We start from the raw sequence: 19872 nt of genomic DNA, 5'->3' as shown, positions 1-19872 counted from the left end.
AAGAAACTCGCGTTTACCTGAAATAGATAGAAAAAGTGACAACTTCCGAATGTCCTGATTTCACATTTTCATTTAAAAGACAGCTCCTGTCATAGTGCATCGCTCCCTCAGTACTGTGTCGAGTTTCGGGCTCAGCTTGTTCTGAGATCTTGAAGTGGAGCTTGAACCCTGATCTTCTGACTTGGGCAAGAATGTTCCCAACTTAAAAAGACACTCCAGCAAGTATAGAACAGTGCTACATTAATCAATGACTGAACAAGTAGCAAATATCACCATTAGTCTCAGAACAAGATTGTAAAACAGACTAACTGCAATGCAGAGTACATAACTTGCAAAGTTATTGTGCAGATGTGATTATAATCATACTTTGTACAATCACTCCAGCATATTGTGCAGGTTCCCATTTATTTGGGTGGTATCCTAAAACGAATTATTTTATTTTCTTCCTGGCTAGGTTGGGCCATTATTAAACATGATGATAAAAGGCCGATATGATTAACCGTCATCCTGTCGACGTTTTCTTGGAGTAAATGGCGCCGAGCAAATTGTACACGAGCATTACATGCCTGGACTGAATGCAGATGCAGGAAATTCTTCCTCTTGTTCAAAGTTGGCTGCCATTGATTGTTGAAGTGAATTTTTATATCCACCATCTGTGTGCCTGTCAGACAGAAGATTCTGAAAACTAAAGTCTGATATCAACTGATTGGCACATTGCCCTAGATGCATTATAGCACTGAGTGTGTATGTAGACCACATTCCACCAATTTGTACGGTTTTAAGTTTCTTTTTGAAACCGAAACTAAAATGAGCACTTTGTGCCGATTCTGTTGGAATGATGGTCTTGGGCTAAATGCTGTTGGTTTCCTTGTGTGACTCTTTAAAAAAAAAGAGAAGGCTCTTCCACAGTTGAGTCTAAAAATTGGCTACTTTTCATTTTAATAGCTCATAGTTCATGATCAATGCCTGTGACTTACACTGGTGTCTTAGAATACTTGGTTTGAAATGTTAACAGGTGGCAGTGGCGTACAGCACCCAAATTAAAACGCTGTCAACAATTTGGAGATGAATCTCCGGTTGAAAGCCAGACTTTTATGTTTTACACAACATTCAGCAAGTGTTTGTGATCCAAAGCAGATTACCAGTCTGTGTCCTAGTGATGTAATGCCGCAGTATTGATTGTTATTCTGTTACCCAAATGAATCTTGTTGCTATTATGAGGGACAATATAATGAACAACATCACTTTAGGAACCCCTGGTTGCACTTCTATAATTTAGTCTTGGAGCATTCCGACATGTTCAGATGTTTTTCCGTCTTTCACTGTCCGCTCTCTCTCTCCACCTGTATGTCTCTTTTTAGTCTGTCTGTCTTTCACTCTCCCTTCCTCTCTCTGTCTCTCCCTCTCCTCTTCGCGCTGCACTGTCTCCCCACTCTATTATCTGACCCTGAGCAGCACTTTGTAAGAATGCGTTTTCAGTTTTAATAAGAGACCTTATACAAAAACTGACAATAACAGTGCTTGGTGGAGGTTTAATATCACATTCTGTATCATAATGTCAGCTTCAATCAAAAAACAAACTGCCTGTCAACTGTCAATCCTAAATCGTAGACAGCCCTGCTTAACTTCCCACCTGAACAATCTTAAAATCAAATAAAAAGCAAAACACTGTAGATGCTGGAAATCTGATCAAAACTCAAAGATCACTGTATTCAGCAGCTCAGAGAACATCTTGGAGCAAACAGACCAGATGTTTTCAAAACCAAAAACACCTCTTATGTTGTTCTATTAAATGTGAAATAACCTTCTTCACTTCCCACCTAATTGTCTTTGCCTAGAGGTAACTCATTTCAAGTTCCTTCCAACTACCTTGCTGGAAGGCATCACATCATTTACTGCTCAGTATATCCCAGCAAGTTACTCAGTCTGTTGAAGCACTCATGCTCTTAGTTATGTTAGAATTAATGAGAGAATTTCTAAAGTCTAAATCTCCTTTTTTCTCATTAACTATATATATGTCTTTTACTCAAGGAAGGAGATGGAATGAGAATTTGTTTCTGCCTTTGTCAATAATAGAGTGCACCTTGGTAGTGTAATAAGAATATTAAATATCACTTTTTCTTCATCTGCTGCTAAGTTAAACATAGCTACGGTCTGAGTGCTACCTCTTGGAAATACAGTAAGAATCCAGGGTGTGGAATTCTGTCTTAGGTGGGACATCAGTAGGGAGACGAAAGGCTGCTCTTGTATATCTTTTATCAGCCACTGCATAATCAGAAACCAAGTAAACAAGTGGGTGCAGCTGAGACCGTTTTTAAATCTAAAACTAAAAAGTGTTACTTAAATTTGCTTCTTATGGTTTGGTTTGTTTTGGTCTGTCCCCAGTGGAAGAAAATCAGACCCTGTCCCACTCCCCCATTCCATCTCTCTCCTTCCTTACAATGTCATTGCTGAGGATCAGCTACTAGAGTTGAGTGACTCTTCTTTTGATACCTCCCTCCTTCTCTATGTAATCCATGAGGTTGATAGCAGAATTGTGAATTTTTATCTATTGGGAAGGGTTGAACAAGCTAGAATTTTTCTCTCTGTAGGAAAAAAAAGTTAAGAAGTGATATCTATAATTGCCACGAGGTTTCCTAAGGGAAACCTAGAGAAGATTGGAGAGCAAAACTAGGGAGGAATACATACATATAAGATATTCATGGATTAATCCAATAAAACTTACTTGTCCCAAGTGTTGAGACTGTTGAGCTTGCAGACACATGGTGATTTTGAGGGAAGTATTTTAAGTACCTAAGAGAGCAAAGGAGGCAGAAAGATTAGCCAAGGTGGTAGACAGCTGCTGTGATCAGGAACTCACCAAACAAGGAAGTGGAGCTCCTCATCCTGTGACATTTGTGTGCTTGTGATGTTACTGACTCAGCTTGATAGGGCCACACTGAGGGCTCCTTGATCAGATCGATCAGGATTAAATACTTTCCTCACTGCAGCCCTGTCAGATTATCTGTGAGGAGCTATAGACACGACTGGTTGAATCATTCTGTGGCTGAACACTTCTGTAATTGGACATCCCTCGACAGCAACAAAATGGAAAAGCTTTTCTTCTTTTAAACTAGTATGTGGCCTTAGACAGTTTCCTTTCTGACTCACAACAAAAGCACTTTGAGATTTTCCATCTGCCATCTCGTCAGAAACCAACAGCGTTTTTACTTTAACTGCCTTTGCGCCAGCAAATTACTGTTGGTCCTGCCTTGTGAAAGAAGCTAGCAGTGTTGGTGGAGAGACAGAGAGAATGGATGACAGAATATCTCTCACTGTCTCACATATCTTGATGCTGAAGCAGGTGTGAACTGTGGATAGTTAGCCTTTCAAAGGTTTCTCATTTGAAAGCTTTTTATGATGTTTTCTTTGGGTGAAATTTAACAGTCCCTGATTTTGTGCATGGCTGCTGGCCTTTTGTTTTTGCCCTGTAAGTGACAAACATGGGACTGTATTTTGGCCTTGATGATATTCGTGATTGTGAGCAAAACAATTTTTTTTTTAACAATGTGGATGTAGTCTCAGACAAGAACACAAAAGGAGCAGTTTATCAAAAGATTTATTTTTCAAAACTATGACTGTTATATGTTGGTCTGTAACTTCAGAAGGGATTGGTGTACTCCATCATGGAACCACATAAAGAAATTCGCTGAGTGACAAACCCTTCATTCTAAGACTCTGAAACGTCCTATACCAGACACATTTCAATTCTGATGCACCCTCAGTATTCCCCCATTAGAGAGTGCTCAATGGTTACTATCCATAAAATTATTATCCCTTTGTGAAAAACAGTGATCAATTTTTGGAAGTAACACAGGTGAATTGGAAGGTCAAAGTATACACCATTTCATTTATATTTTGTGGGATTTTTGTTTTAAGCATTTCCTGGAGAAAGTATTGGATTCACAAGCAGCGAGTGACCTTGATCAGTGATTTTAAAGCAGGGTGCTGGGAAAATCTTCAGCTAAACTGTTTTATTTCCCTCTGTTCCCACCAAACCCTGCCCCCCCCCAAACACACACACTCACACACTCACACACACACACACACACACACACTTACATTTCATAAGCCTAACAATAATAATCTTAATTAATGTCTGGTATATACCTGACATGTATAATTTAAATTCCTGTACAAAATGTTCCAAGTCAACATTTTTTAAAATCCCGCTGTTTTGCTGTAATTCTGTTAATGATATGTGTGTAAATTGTCCAAGATATAAAATATTGAAGATTAATATTGGCTGTTTTAATTGTTAAAATCAACTGGTATGATGGTAAACCATTCAGATTGTTTGAATCCCAGCTTTTGCTGAGCTTGTTGATTGAGCTGGGACCTGACGCATTCATAGAGTATATAACATTACAGTACAGGAATGGGCCCTTCAGTGCACGATGCTGTGCCCAACATGATGCCAAATTAAACTAATCCCTTCTGGTTGCCTTTGGTTCATATCCTTCCATTCCTTGTACCTGCCTCCATCACCACCCAGTGATTCAGATCAAACAAGGAATTCAATTCATGGAACTCCACTGTCCAATTTGCCTTTTTATAAAGAAATTCCCTTAATGGCCAATGGATGGCAAGGCCTGAGTTTGAAATTGCTATTTGCAATCGAGGGTCTTCTAATAAAAAAATGAGCAGGCTTAAAGGAGTGAGGGGCCAGATGGAATGGTCACAATATTAGAGAAGGGCCCACAGGCCACAACAACTCAGTTGAATGTGAGCAAGCTGCCCCACAAGGCAGTGGAACCCAGAGGGCAGGGCTCATTACTTTCATTCTCAGCCTCAACGTTAAGGTTGTTGAAATCCAAGCTCAGCGCAACCTGATGGACAGGTTGGCACCACTCGGAACAATTAGTAACAGGCTCCTCCTGGTCATTAATGTCAAAGCTGACGTGCTTCAAGAGGAGTTTCAGAGTGGCCTGGACTATGTATCAATGACACATATGAACACTAGAGGAATTATGTTAGGAATGTCTCCAGATTCAGTGGGAGAACCAGCGAACAAATGCTACTCTGAAGCTAGCTCCACAAGCATTTGGATGATACTCTAGCAGAATAACTTCAATGAATTGGGCACTCAAATAGTGCCTCCCTACCAGATCGTTTTTGCTCAACCCTCAAATTGCCAAGATTCTAGGAGAGGACAAAGAAAACACTTCAAAGCGGAAAAAATAATTAAATACAAATATTTCTTCTGTTGGTGGGATATGGTTTCACAACTTTGAACACTTCTGTAATTGGGCATCCCTCGAAAGCAACCAAAGCAAAAGCCTTTCCTTCCACAAATGTCCAATCAATTATTGGAGCCATTGTAATGGAGCCGTACCATGTCTTCATTCCAAGATCTACACTGGACAGTCACTGTGAGGGAAGGTGAAACTTATAACATTGTCTTGCTCGCTCCCTCATTCAGGGACAGTTGGCAATGGATGGATATACTCCATTTGTGATAGTTAAAATTCAGATTATTCCTAATTTCGCACGAATTCACTCAAATGTCAGACTTGATGATTTTTAAAATGCTTTTTATTGTGTCAAAAACTTTCTGGAAACTGATGAAGGGAGCACTTTGTGGCGGGATAATATAAATTCGGAGTGTTTCAACCCCTCTTCCACCGCTCCCCCACCTGGATCAGAACAGTTGAGCCCACTGGTTGAGTCGTTTCCTCAACTTTCTTCATTTAGTCTCCATCTGTTTCTAGACTTGGTCTCAAACAGGTCCTTTTAATGAAGGATTTCTATCTTTACATAATCTAAACGTAACTCTTCTGGTGTTGCAGCATCAAGATATCATCTTCAATAACGTCGAATGGTGTAGCAAGGTCATACCTACAAATAGAGACCAGACTGGTGATTGGCGACTGGGAGTCCAGAACAAAAGGACAGGAACTTAGATTTTGAGCCAGGCCACTCCGGGTGCTGCCAAGCCACACTTGATCTGACAGAGATTTTGGAAATTCAGAACTCACCTCCCCACAAAAATAAGGAGGTCGAGACCGCAATGATGAATGAAAAATTCACAACCGAGACTGTTTGGGGGTAGGAATAGCAAGGATCATGCAAACAAAATGGTGATAAGATACAAACTCACTGTGACCTATTTGAATGGTGGCATCAGCTCAAGGAACTGAATCACCTTCTCCTGTGAGGTGCATCGTAACATAATCAGACGTAAGCAACATTTTTCAGGGGGCAGTTAAAGAACATTAATATTTAACGAAAATCAATGATCACTTTATGGCTGATTTTATTCATTAAATAGCTGCATGGTGGACCTCCAGATCACTTCCAGTAACATTTCCACAATCTCACCTTCGCTCCTTAAACAATGAAGTTCGGGGAAATGAGGCTATCAATAACAAAGGTGAGACTGGCCTATTTTGTACAAATTGCCTACAATGGAAATGTCTTTTATGTCATCATGTGATCACTGGCTACTCTCGAGATACCAGTCTGGACAGTGAGTAGAAGCAAAATATTGAATGCTGTTTCCCAACCAAAGAGAAAGATTTTGCACTTATATAGCGCCTTTCATAATCTTCGAGCATTTTCAAGCCGATTAAATCCTTCCGAAGTGCAATCACAGATACAACGTGGAAGGCAAGCCAATCAATTTTTGCACAGCATACACTGTAATGGGTTTCCTCAGAAATACAGGTCAGTTTAAGGATGAGTAACAAATTCTGGCCTTGCCAGTCATGACCACATCCTGTGAAATAATAACGAAAATAAAATACTTTTGGTCAGCACACCAAACTCTGCTGCTTTTCAAAATGGTGCCATTGGAGGGAAAAATGAGAAGGAAGGTGGGGCCTCACCGCTTAGTATCGCATCTGAAAGATAGGACTTTCTCCAGTGAAACACTCCCTCAGTACTGCACTAGAGTGTCTTGGTGCAACCTCCTGCAGTGAAGTCTGTATCGTGACCCTTTGTTGTCCCAGGAACATGGGGCTAGTTTAGGAGTTTGTCTCAGCACAGCTCAGGAGTCAAATGTGTGACCGCTCCATGCTGCACGGTCACGATACTGATATGACACCCAGCTGCAATGACCAAAATCAGAAGGCCTGTAATGTTGTGCAGTCAAGTTAGCTGACAATACAAAGTTAGGTAGAAAGGAAAGAAAGTTGTAGGGAGGACACAGTGGGTGTGAAGGGATGGAGGGAGTGGTCAAGAGCATGGCAGAGGGAATACAATGTGGCGTAATATGATGTTATTCACTTTGGGTGGAAAAACAGAAAAAAGACTTTTTTTAATGTGACAGGCTGGAAATTTGTTAGGGACCTGGGTGACCTTGTACATAACTCTGAAAGTTAAGGCACAGAGGACAGTATTTCATTAGTGAGGCAAATAGCATGTTAGCCTTCATTGCAAAGGCATTACAGTTTTAAAGGAGAGAATTGTTACTGTAAGTATAGATATGCCTGGAGTACTGTGTACAGCTTTAGTCTCCTTTTGCAAGGAAGAAGATATTTGCCTTAGAGAATGTGCAGTGAAGGGTCATGCTGCTGATTCCTGGTCGAGAGTGTGGTGCTGGAAAAGCACAGCAGGTCAGGCAGCATCTGAGGAACAGGAAAATCGACATAGGAATTCCTGATGAAGGGCTTACGTCTGAAACGTCAATTTTCCTGCTCCCCGGATGCTGCCTGACTTGCTGTGCTTTTCCAGCACCACACTCTTGACTCTAATCTGCAGTCCTCGCTTTCACCCGGCTGATTCCTGGCACAAGCGAACTGTCTTCCGTGGAGAGATTGAGAAAACAATCCTCTTGAATTTGCAAGATCGAGTGGCAATCTTGCAGCAGTGTGAGGGGTTCTTGAGGGATTTGACAGCATTGATGCTGGAAATGTTTCCTCTGGCTGAGGAATCCAGGATAGTCTTCGAGCAAGAAGTTGGTCATTCGGGACTGAGATGAAGAGAAAAGTTTTCATTCAGAGCAGTGTGAAACGTTGGGATTCTCAACTTGAGAGGGCTATGGGAGCTCAAATGATGAGTCTGTTCAGGGCTGAGATTTTCTTTGATTTGCTTATAGGATGAGTGTGGTACTGAGCGAATATTTATTGCCTGTTCCTGGTTGCCCTTGAGAAGGTGATGGTGAGCTGTTTTCTAGATCTGCTGCCATCCACATGATGTAGGTGGATCCACAATGCTTTTCGGGAGGCTCTTCCGGGATTTTGACCCAGTCACAAGTAATGGTGATACATTTCCAAGTCGAGATGGTTAGGGGAACTTGTAGGCGGTGGTGTTCCCATTAATCTGCTGCCCTTGCCCTTCTAGATGGTAGTAGTTTGGAAGATGCTGTCTAAAGATCTTTAGTGAATTGGAGTGGCACATTTTTAGGGAATTGGTACATTAAAGGGAAATACGGAATACGGAGATGGGAGGGACGGTGAAGTTTGGGGAGAGATATGCCATGCTCACACTGAACAGTGGAATAGATTTAACGGACTGAATGGTGTACTCTTGCTCCTGTTTCTTATTTTCTAAAAGTCATCAATAATTTCCCAATCATGAGTTTTCTTTCCATTGTCGACTTAGAATGGAGTTCGCAGAAATTTGTTAGGGACCTGGGTCCCTGTGGATTCAGGTGGAGCGGAATTGGTGGAAGATACCTCACTTTCCCATTCACACTAGTGTGCGCCTTACCTTTTATATGGTCGCCCATTCAGATCGACCAAGAACTTCTCAAAGTTCCAGCGAACGTCACTCACTTTCAACGGTGACCAGTGCAGCCTTGTTTGGTCACCAATGACAGGGTTGACAAAGGGACATGAAACCTGGAAAGTGAAATAACTCTTCAGAGGCCGGCATCCCATCGTGAATCACTCTTTATTCATAAATGCGTAGCCTTTGACAATAGCACTGCCTCTCACTGAGTCAGGCATTCAGGAGTCTCAATAACACTGACATTTAGCCCAATCTTTCCTGATTGTACCAGATTAACAACCCAAGTTAGGGAACTCATATTCTATAATGTTCAGCTGACTGACCTCATTACAATCACTACAGAAAGGACAGCTGTTAGTACTTTTTGCAAACTTCCCCCAAATATTTTCCAGCCAATTTTTTGAACTGGAGTCTCAGCTATAATGTAGAAAAAAAATAGTTCATACCTAGCAAGCTCACAGCCTGACCTTGTGGATCAGGCAGACTGGACTGTATGGCAAACCAGAAACAAAACACAAGAACAGATTTCAGCTTCTAATACCACACCCCCTTCCCCCCCCCCATCGTTCTCCTCACTGCATGTTCAAAGGAATTAATACAACTTGTAAAGATGGGAAACGGTGTTCGACCGAAAACATTGCTGGGACAACTGCTATTCGTCATTTACATGTAAATTTGATCCTGGCAACTACCAATCCTTCGCTTCACAGTGACATGGCCCTGACAAACCTGTGTTTCTGCACATGTGTAGTTACTGTGCCATCTAGTGGTTAAAAAATCACACAACACCAAGTTATAGTCCAACAGTTTTAATTGGAAGCACTAGCTTTTGGAGAGCCACTCCTTCATCTGGTGGTTGTCCTGATGAAGGAGCGGTGCTCCGAAAGCTAGTGTGCTTCCAATTAAACTTTTTGGACTATAACCTGGTGTGTGATTTTTAACTTTGTACACCCCAGTCCAACTCTGGCATCTCCAAATCATGACTACCATCTAGTGGTGGTATTAATAATAAACACAGCCACCAGACTAACCAAACAAACGCAGAGCAATTAAATCATTGAACACTATGTACCATAGACCACTGTCATAGGGTGACAATAGCATCAGAATGCCTGACTCAGACACAGGGTAATGGCAATAACAGTCCATTCAGATTGTCCATCAATGAAGCAAGTTTAGAGACTGATTTACCTCTTTATTCCCACTCTTTCTGAAGAATATGCATGACACCCTCATGATCAAACATTAAGTAGATTGTGTCTTTACTCACTGGGGTTTCGAAGAATGAGAGGTGGTCTAATTGAAACATATGGGATTCTTTAAGGGGCTTGACAGGGTAAATGCTGAGAAGATGTTTCCCCTCATGAGAGAGTCTAGGACAAGGAGACATCCTCTCAGAATAAAGGGGCACCAATGTAAGATTGTCTCAATGAGTCTTTGGAACTCCTTGCTACAAAGAGCTGTTGGGGATGAGGTGTGGGACAATGTCCTTGTGTATACTTAAGGCTGAGATGATAAATTCTTGATCAGTCGGGGAATCAAGGGTGAAAAGGCAGGAAAGCGGACATGAGGAATGTCAGATCAGTCATGATCCTGTTGAATGGTGGAGGTGGCTGGATGGGCTGAATGGCCTACTCTTGTTCCTATTTCTAATGGTCTTATGGACATTCAGTAGATACACATTTGGAGTGACATTTAGATACAACGCAAGGACGTGGCCATAAACTTATCATTAAGACCAGAAGAGATTGTAAAGAGCTTTTAGTGCCCTAAGGGTCATTCTCAACAAGAATATTATGGAGCAAACCAAACCATGAGGCAACATTAGGGCGGGTGGCTAACAGTTTGGTCCAGGAGGTAGATTTTAAGAAGCATCTTCAGTGCGGGGGAAGAGGTTTAGAGAGGGAATTCCCGAACATAGGATGTAGGCAGTCAAAGGTATGGCTACCAATGGTGCAGCAGCTAAAGTCAGGGATGCCCAATAGGTTCAGAATGAGAGGAGTTCAGATATCAAGGTGCGTTGTGCAAGTAGGAGTTAACAGAGATAGTGAGGGGAAAGGCAAGGAGCTGTTTGAAAACATGGAGGAGAATTTTAAATCGGAGGCATTGCTTAACCAAGAGCCAATGTCAGCAGTCAAAAGGCAATAGGTAAATCAGACTCCGGCATGGCACTGTGCTTTCTGATTCTGATTTATTGCCTCTCTCTCTCACTCTTTCTGTCTCTCTCTCTCTTCTTCTGTATCAAGGCTACTTAGTTTAGGGAGTTGGACGGGATGGGGGGAACTCCAGGGATGAAGGAAGTATCTCTGTAATTCTTCAGGCAACATGAACATGAGGCAGGCTTGATGGACTAACTACTCACATCCTGCCCACTGTTATTGCATGCTTTAATGTAAGGAGAGAGCAAGTCAGCTGAGGGTGATCGTTAATAACAGTCACTGAATATAAATATTCAGTGAATAACAATAGTCACTGAATAACAAGACCCTGAGTATAAATAACATATAGATGGGAAGGTCAATGATAATTAGCGTTACTAATTTATTGGGTGACTTCTCAATGACACTGACCTTCAAAAACGTGTAGAGAGGATGCTCTTTCTCGCCATTCACCTCAATCTTGCCAAATATGGGAAATTTAGGAACAAAGCCCCCTCCTGGACGTACAAACTTGAGAAAATTCAGAGTCTCGTGGTCTTTCTCTAAAAAGGCATGTTTAGCACAACATTAAGCCTGGAGTCTAACACAGACACAGCAATATCTCATCTCAAAAGGCTTTTAATGATTGATCAGGTAATGTGTTAACAGTACTTGTTAAAAATACAAGACAGAGATCCCATCTGAATTGTAATTTCAGTTTATCATAGAATCCCTACAGTGTGAAAACAGGCCATTTGGCCCAACAAGTCCACACTGACTGTCCGAAGAGTAACCCACCCAGATCTATGCCCGTACCCTATTACTCTACATTTCCTCTAAACGATGTACCTAACCTGCACATCCCTTGACACTATGGGCAATTTAGCATGGCCAATCCACCTAACCTGCACATCCTTGGACTGTGGGAGGAAACCGGAGCACTCAAAGTAAACCCACGCAAACATGGGGAGCCCGAGACTGGAATCGAACCTGAATCCCTGGCGCTGTGAGGTGCCACCCAGTTCAGGGCTGGCATTGGGTATCAGGCTGGCCACTGCAGTGTTCCGGTCATCAGAGTCATTCCTGTCATGGGCCGCTCAATGTAATGCCAGTAATGTTGTACACAGTGCATTATTCTGCTCAGATAGAGATGTATCTCTTTAAGACTGGAAGGTGTATTGTTAAGTGAGCTTGTTGTTTTGTTCAAAAACATTGCAGATTAGATGGCTTTTGGCAGTTTCAGGCTGTGAGTAAGAAGCAGCCAGCAATGGAGTGTAATGTATTTGCTAAATACATTTACAATACTGGTAAGTCATCATTATGTGAAAATGTTGTGCAGAGCACGCAGTTGCTTATTAATTCTCTGTTGGATGAGACCATCAATGACAAGAGTGACATTTATTAGCTGCTCTTCGATGCCCTGGAATGAAGTTGGGTCACTTCCTTGCACCATTACAAGTGGAGAAAGTGAGGACTGCAGATGCTGGAGATCAGAGCTGAAAATGTGTTGCTGGAAAAACGCAGCAGGTCAGGCAGCATCCAAGGAACAGGAGAATCGACGTTTCGGGCATCAGCCCTTCTTCAGGAATGAGGAAGGTGTGCCAAGCAGGCTAAGATAAAAGGTAGGGAGGAGGGACTTGGGGGAGGGGCGTTGGAAATGCGATAGGTGGAAGGAGGTTAAGGTGAGAGTGATAGGCCAGAGTGGAGGTGGGGGCGGAGAGGTCAGGAAGAAGATTGCAGGTTAGGAAGGTGGTGCTGAGTTCGAGGGTTGGGACTGAGACAAGGTGGGGGGAGGGGAAATGAGGAAACTGGAGAAATCTGAGTTCATCCCTTGTGGTTGGAGGGTTCCTAGGCGGAAGATGAGGCGCTCTTCCTCCAGCCGTCGTGTTGCTATGGTCTGGCGATGGAGGAGTCCAAGGACCTGCATGTCCTTGGTGGAGTGGGAGGGGGAGTTGAAGTGTTGAGCCACGGGGCGGTTGGGTTGGTTGGTCCGGGTGTCCCAGAGGTGTTCTCTGAAACGTTCCGCAAGTAGGCGGCCTGTCTCCCCAATGTAGAGGAGGCCACATTGGGTGCAGTAGATGCAATAGCTGATATGTGTGGAGGTGCAGGTGAATTTGTGGCAGATATGGAAGTATCCCTTGGGGCCTTGGAGGGAAGTAAGGGTGAGATGTGGGTGCAAGTTTTGCGGTTGGAGGGGAAGGTGCCGGGAGTGGAGGTTGGGTTGGTGGGGGATGTGGACCTGACGAGGGAGTCACAGAGGGAGTGGTCTTTTCAGAACGCTGATAGGGGAGGGGATGGAAATATATCCCTGGTGGTGGGATCCGTTTGGAGGTGGTGGAAATTATGATGGATGATATTGTAGGTACTGGTTGTCCTGGTTGCATCCAAATTTTGTTGGTCTGAACGTCGCCCGGAGTCCGTGCGGGGTGAGTCGATTCTGTAGGCAGGTGCTGAGGAAGGAGATGTGGCTGTGGTAGTGAGTCTGTTTGAGAACGTGGCTGAAGAGCGTCTGGGCAGAGGAGATGTAGGTACTGGTTGTTCTGGTTGGGTCCAAATTTTGTTGGTCTGGACGTAGTCTGGAGTCCTTGCGGGGTCAAACACATTTTTAGCTCTGATCTCCAGCATCTGCAGTCCTCACTTTCTCCTAGAAGATTTTAACCTACTGCGAATCCTCTTGCAAAGATGCCTTCCTTGAAGAAGCTCTCTTCCTCCCTCTACAAGGATTTCAGTGAGTCCCTCTCTGACTGCACACCCCAGGTCATCTCCTCTGCCCAGACGCTCTTCAGCCACGTTCTCAAACAGACTCACTACCACAGCCACATCTCCTTCCTCAGCACCTGCCTATGGAATCGACTGACCCCATACCGACTCCGGGCTACGTTCAGACCAACAAAATTTGGATGCAACCAGGACAACCAGTACCTACAATATCATCCGTTGTCATTTCCGCCACCTCCAAACGGACCCCACCACCAGGGATATATTTCCATCCCCCTCCCCTATCAGCGTTCCGCAAAGAGCACTCCCTCTGTGACTCCCTCGTCAGGTCCACACCCTCCACCAACCCAACCTCCACTCCCGACACCTTCCCCTGCAATCGCAAGCAATGCAAAACTTGTGCCCACACCTCCCCCCTTACTTCCCTCCAAGGCCCCAAGGGATTCTTCCATATCCACCTCAAATTCACCTGCACCTCCACACACATTTACTGCATCCGCTGCACCCAATGTGGCCTCCTCTACATTGGGGAGACAGGCCGCCTACTTGCGGAACGTTTCAGAGAACACCTCTGGGACACCCGGACCAACCAACCCAACCACCCCGTGGCTCAATACTTCAACTCCCCCTTCCACTCCACCAAGGAGATGCAGGTCCTTGGACTCCTCCATCCCAGACCATAGCAACACAACGGCTGGAGGAAGAGCGCCTCATCTTCCGCCTAGGAACCCTCCAACCACAAGGGATGAACTCAGATTTCTCCAGTTTCCTCATTTCCCCTCCCCCCACCTTGTCTCAGTCCCAACCCTCGAACTCAGCACCACCTTCCTAACTTGCAATCTTCTTCCTGACCTCTCCGCCCCCCCCCCCACTCCGACCTATCACCCTCACCTTAACCTCCTTCCACCTATCGCATTTCCAACGCCCCTCCCCCAAGTCCCTCCTCCCTACCTTTTATCTTAGCTTGCTTGGCACACTTTCTTCATTCCTGAAGAAGGGCTCATGCCCGAAACGTCGATTCTCCTGCTCCTTGGATGCTGCCTGACCTGCTGCGCTTTTCCAGCAACACATTTTCACCATTGCAAGTGGCTTTGACACAGCTCAATGGCTTTCTAAAACCATTTCAGAGGGTTGCTATGAGTCAACATTATTGATACAGGAGTGGAGTTGCAAAAAAAAAGGTCAACCTGCCTGAGGACAATGGGTTTTTTTTCTCCTGATGTACATTTGTCTGCCACATGGATTCCTACCACAATCTGCTTCATGATCACTGTTATTGATAACAGTTTAGTTTAAAATTCCATTAAATTTTCTCAATTCGCCAAGACCATCATTCAATGGATTATTAGTCAAGAAATGTAGAGGAGAAGGAGAAAGAATTGCATTTATATAGCACTTTTTACTGGATGTCTCAAAGTGTAACCAAAGTAATAATTTTGAAGGGCAGTCATTGTTGAAAATGCCATTTATCCATGGGAAGATTCCACAAGCCCCAGTGTGATGACGACCAGGTAATCTCATGATGTTGATTGAAAGAAATATTGCCCAGGATACCAAGGATGACTCTCTGCTCTTCTTAGTGGATCTCTCACATTCACCCCTGAGTAGGCTGATGGGACCTCAGTTTAACATCTCATCTGAACCTCACCTTTACAGGCAGCACTCCCTCAGTACTGCACTAGACTGTCATAATTTATTAACCACTACACTAACAATGTATATCACCTGTTCTGAACCTTCATCGCTTGTTCTTATGATTGTTGGTTGTGATTTTACATTTACCATTCCATTTTCCGATGTCAACAGTCACAATATGGCTGCAGGCATCGGCCACTTTGACATTTTTCTTTGGCACAAGTGGCAGAAACCTTTTTGGCAGCTCTGTCACCACCTTGAAATTGTAAAAGGCTGGGATTCACCCAGTAAATTGAGGCAAAGTCATTGACCATTTACCAACAAGTTCACAAGATTCATATTGTCAGGTCACCCCACAATTGGGGAACTTGATGTATCCTCCTCACCTGGATCCTGTTGTCCAAACTGGTTACAGGGAAAACCCAAAACAGTGAATTGGGATTGGGAAAGTTTATCCATTAGAATGTTCAGTTTGTGAAACTGTTGAACAGAAAACAAGAAAACAATTGTGAGGGGGCTGGTAACTGCAGCTTATGGTCATCGAGATCTACAGCATGGAAAAAGGCCCCTTCTCCGCACTGGTCAAAAACAATCACCAAATTAAACTAACCAACCTAACGAGCATCAACCCAATCTAGGTGAAATAGACCAAAATGATTGCTGAGCCAAAATTGTCCGAAATCTAGCTATTCATCATCCAGAGATTGATTTACAGGTTAAAACCTTTTTGTGCTGGATCTATTAAAGCAGAAAGGGCTTTGTGGCGCAGTGGTAATATCCCTGCAGCTGGACCTGGAGGCTCAGGTTCAGTCGCACCCATGCCAGAGACATTTAATAACATTTCTGAACACGTTGATTAGAAAAATAGGTTAAATAAAAATTTATATTGATGCAGAATTTGAGAAGTAATCAGAATTGGGTAATCCAAGACGGAGGACAGGAAAAATTTCTGGCTGTAAGAGCTGCTCCTTTTTTTGAGGTATTTTAGGTGCTGGAGGTGATATCCTCGAATTCCAGGAGCAGTAATTACTGCCTTATATGCTGTTGCATTGTTTTGGAACTTTGGAAAAAAAAAGTCAAAACAACAGCAGTTTAAAAGGGAGAAGAGCAGACAAAGGAAGCATATGGTGAGGACAGTGCAGGAGAGAGAGAGAAAGAGAACCTGTACAGTTGCCGCCTTTGCTGTTTGAATTCATGTGTCGCTGGACATCGGAGTGCATCTGGGAAAATTAACAAACAGTGAAATTCACAACTAATCTTGGAGGAACTGTTGGGCGAAGTTCACAGCACAGAATCAGATCAGTTAATCGTTGTTTTAAGTCTGTCCAAGAGAAAGGCTGCAGTTGAGAGTATAGTGGATTCTTTCTTGATTATATGTTTTTGGGGATAAGTCTCTTGATTAAACTTAAAATATAAGCCATAGCTATTAATTTAACCTGGGGCAGTGTTTGTAGAGGAATAAGACGGTGTTACTTTCTGGGTCTGTAGATTGTGAAGGAGCAAAAATGGCCTTTGCAGTGATATGTACTTCTTGTCAGATGTGGGAGTTTAAAGAGAGTTTAAGGGTTACTGTGGATTATATCTGTCATAAATGCTGTTGGATGCGAATCTTATCAGATCGAGTGGATCGGTTGGAGAGACAGACAGAAGCGATGAGGAATTTGCAACAGCAACAGTATGTGATGGATGGCAGTTATAGGAAGGGGGGAAAGTCTCAGATACAGTCACATAGATGGGTTAACTCCAGGAAGGGTAAGAGAGATCGGCACTTAGGGCAGGAGTCTTTTGTGGTTGCCCATTTCAAACATGTATGCTGTTTTGGAAAATGTAGGGGCGGCACGGTGGCACAGTGGTTAGCACTGCTGCCTCACAGCGCCAGAGACCCGGGTTCAATTCCCGCCTCAGGCGACTGACTGTGTGGAGTTTGCACGTTCTCCCCGTGTCTGCGTGGGTTTCCTCCAGGTGCTCCGGTTTCCTCCCACACTCCAAAGATGTGCAGGTCAGGTGAATTGGCCATGCTAAATTGCCCGTAGTGTTAGGTAAGGGGTAGATATAGATGTAGGGGTATGAGTGGGTTACGCTTCGGCGGACCGGTGTGGACTTGTTGGGCCGAAGGGCCTGTTTCCACACTGTAAGTAATCTAAATCTAAATCTAATCTAAATCTAAATCTGATGGATTCTCAGGGGAATGTAGCACGAACAGCCAAGTTTCTGGTATGGAGACTGGCTCTAATGCAATGTCGGCTTCCAAGAGAGCAATTGTGTTAGGGGATTCCGTAGTCAGAGGTACAGATAGACGTTTCTGTGGCCAGCAGAGAAAAAGCAGAATGGTGTGTTGCTTCCCTGGTGCCAGGATCAAGGATGTCTCAGAGAGGGTGCAGAATGTTCTCAAGGGGGAGAGGGGCCAGCAGAGGTCATTGTTCACATTGGAACTAACGACTTTGGAAGGGAAAATGTTGAGACTCTGAAGGTAGATTACAGAGAGTTAGGCAGTAACTTAAAAAGGAGATCCTCAAGGGTAGTAACATCTGGATTACTCCCAGTGCTACGAGCTAGTGATGGCAGGAATAGGAGGATAGAGCAGATGAATGCATGGCTGAGGAGCTGGTGTATGGGAGAAGGATTCACATTTTTGGATCATTGGAATCTATTTTGGGGTAGAAGTGACCTGTACAAGAAGGACGGATTGCACCTAAACTGGAAGGGGACTAATATACTGGCAGGGAAATTTGCTAGAACTGCTCAGGAGGATTTAAACTAGTAAGGTGGGAGGGGCGGACCCAGGGAGATAGTGAGGAAAGAGATCGATCTGAGACAGGTACAGCTGAGAACAGAAGTGAGTCAAACAGTCAGGGCAGGCAGGGACAAGGTAGGACTGATAAATTAAACTGCATTTATTTCAATGCAAGGGGCCTAACAGGGAAGGCAGATGAACTCAGGGCATGGTTAGGAACATGGGACTGGGATATCATAGCAATTACAGAAACATGGCTCAGGGATGGGCAGGACTGGCAGATAAATGTTCCAGGATACAAATTCTACAGGAAGGTAAGAGAGGAGGAGGAATGGTGTTTTTGATAAGGGATAGCATTACAGCTGTGCTGAGGGAGGATATTCCTGGAAATATATCCAGAGAAGTTATTTGGGTGGAACTAAGAAATAAGAAAGGGATGATCACCTTATTGGGATTGTATTATAGATCCCCTAATAGTCAGAGGGAAATTGAGAAACAAACTTGTAAGGAGATCTCAGCTATCTGTAAGAATAATAGGGTAGTTATGGTCGGGGATTTTAACTTTCCAAACATCGACTGGGTCTGCCATAGTGTTAAAGGTTTAGATGGAGAGGAATTTCTTAAGTGTGTACAAGACAATTTTCTGATTCAGTATGTGGATGTACACACTAGAGAAGGTGCAAACCTTGACCTACCTTTGGGAAATAAGGCAGGGCAGTGGGGAAGCACTTTGGGGCCAGCGACCGTAATTCTATTCATTTTAAAATCGTGATGGAAAAGGATAGACCAGATCTAAAAGTTGAAGTTCTAAATTGGAGAAAGGCCAATTTTGACGGTATTAGGCAAGATCTTTCGGAAGCTGATTGGAGGCAGATGTTTGCAGGTAAAGGGATGGCTGGAAAATGGGAAGCCTTCAGAAATGAGATAACAAGAATCCAGAGAAAGTATATTCCTGTCAGGGTGAAAGGGAAGGCTGGTAGGTATAGGGAATGCTGGATGACTAAATAAATTGAGGGTTTGGTTAAGAAAAAGAAGGAAGCATACGTCAGGTCTAGACAGGGTAGATCGAGTGAATCCTTAGATAATAAAGAAAATAGGAGTATACTTGAGAGGGAAATCAGGAGGGCAAAACGGGGACATGAGATAGCTTTGGGAAATAGAATCAAGGAGAATCCAAAGGGTTTTTACAAATATATTAAGGACAAAAGGATAACTAGGGAGAGAATAGGGCCCCTCAAAGATCAGTAAGGCGGCCTTTGTGCGGAACCACAGAGAATGGGGGAGATACTAAATGAATCAGTATTTACTGTGGAAAAGGATATGGAAGATATAGACTGTAGGGAAATAGATGGTGACATCTTGCAAAATGTCCAGATTACAGAGGAGGGAGTGCTGGATGTCTTGAAATGGTTAAAAGTGGATAAATCCCCAGGACCTGATCAGGTGTACCCGAGAACTCTGTGGGAAGCTAGAGAAGTGATTACTGGGCCTCTTGCTGAGATATTTGTATCATTGATAGTCACAGGTGAGGTGCCGGAAGACTGGAGGTTGGTAAATGTGGTGCCACGTTTAAGAAGGGTGATAAAGACAAGCCAGGGAACTATAGACCGGTGAGCCTGACCTCGGTGGTGGGCAAGTTGTTGGAGGGAATCCTGAGGGACAGGAATGTACATGTATTTGGAAAGGCAAGGACTGAATCGGGATAGTCAACGTGGCTTTGTGCGTGGGAAATCATGTCTCACAAACTTGATTGAGTTTTTTGAAGAAGTAACAAAGAAGATTGATGAGGGCAGATCAGTAGATGTGATCTATATGGACTTCAGTAAGGCATTCAACAAGGTTTCCCATGGGAGACTGATTAGCAAGGTTAGATCTCAAGGAACACAGGGAGAACTAGCCATTTGGATACAGAACTGGCTCAAAGGTAGAAGACAG

The 19872-nt window shown here is 43.6% G+C and overlaps 2 protein-coding genes across 3 annotated transcripts in view; one reads left to right on the top strand and one right to left on the bottom strand.

Moving 5' to 3' along the window:
- The window catches only part of hif1an (hypoxia inducible factor 1 subunit alpha inhibitor), a 79162-nt gene extending 74821 nt beyond the window's left edge, over nt 1-4341 (top strand). For both annotated transcript variants that reach the window (XM_072583090.1, XM_072583089.1), the window contains one exon: nt 455-4341. In XM_072583090.1, coding sequence (XP_072439191.1) covers nt 455-499 — 45 coding nt within the window. In that variant the 3' untranslated portion in view covers nt 500-4341. The remainder of the gene's footprint in view (nt 1-454) is intronic.
- Nucleotides 4342-5556: 1215 nt separating this feature from the next.
- Nucleotides 5557-19872, bottom strand: part of cuedc2 (CUE domain containing 2) — an 81370-nt gene continuing 67054 nt past the window's right edge. The window contains exons 9-12 of the mRNA XM_072583097.1: nt 15590-15683; nt 11283-11413; nt 8692-8822; nt 5557-5877 (exon numbers count right to left, since the gene is read on the bottom strand). Of these exons, the coding sequence (XP_072439198.1) occupies nt 5802-5877; nt 8692-8822; nt 11283-11413; nt 15590-15683 (432 nt within the window). The 3' untranslated portion in view covers nt 5557-5801. The remainder of the gene's footprint in view (nt 5878-8691; nt 8823-11282; nt 11414-15589; nt 15684-19872) is intronic.

This window comes from Chiloscyllium punctatum, chromosome 13 (assembly GCF_047496795.1).
Source record: "Chiloscyllium punctatum isolate Juve2018m chromosome 13, sChiPun1.3, whole genome shotgun sequence".
NCBI classification, from domain to species: domain Eukaryota; kingdom Metazoa; phylum Chordata; class Chondrichthyes; order Orectolobiformes; family Hemiscylliidae; genus Chiloscyllium; species Chiloscyllium punctatum.
The sequence above is the reverse complement of the archived record's forward strand: the minus strand, read 5'-3'. Positions and strand labels throughout refer to the sequence as shown.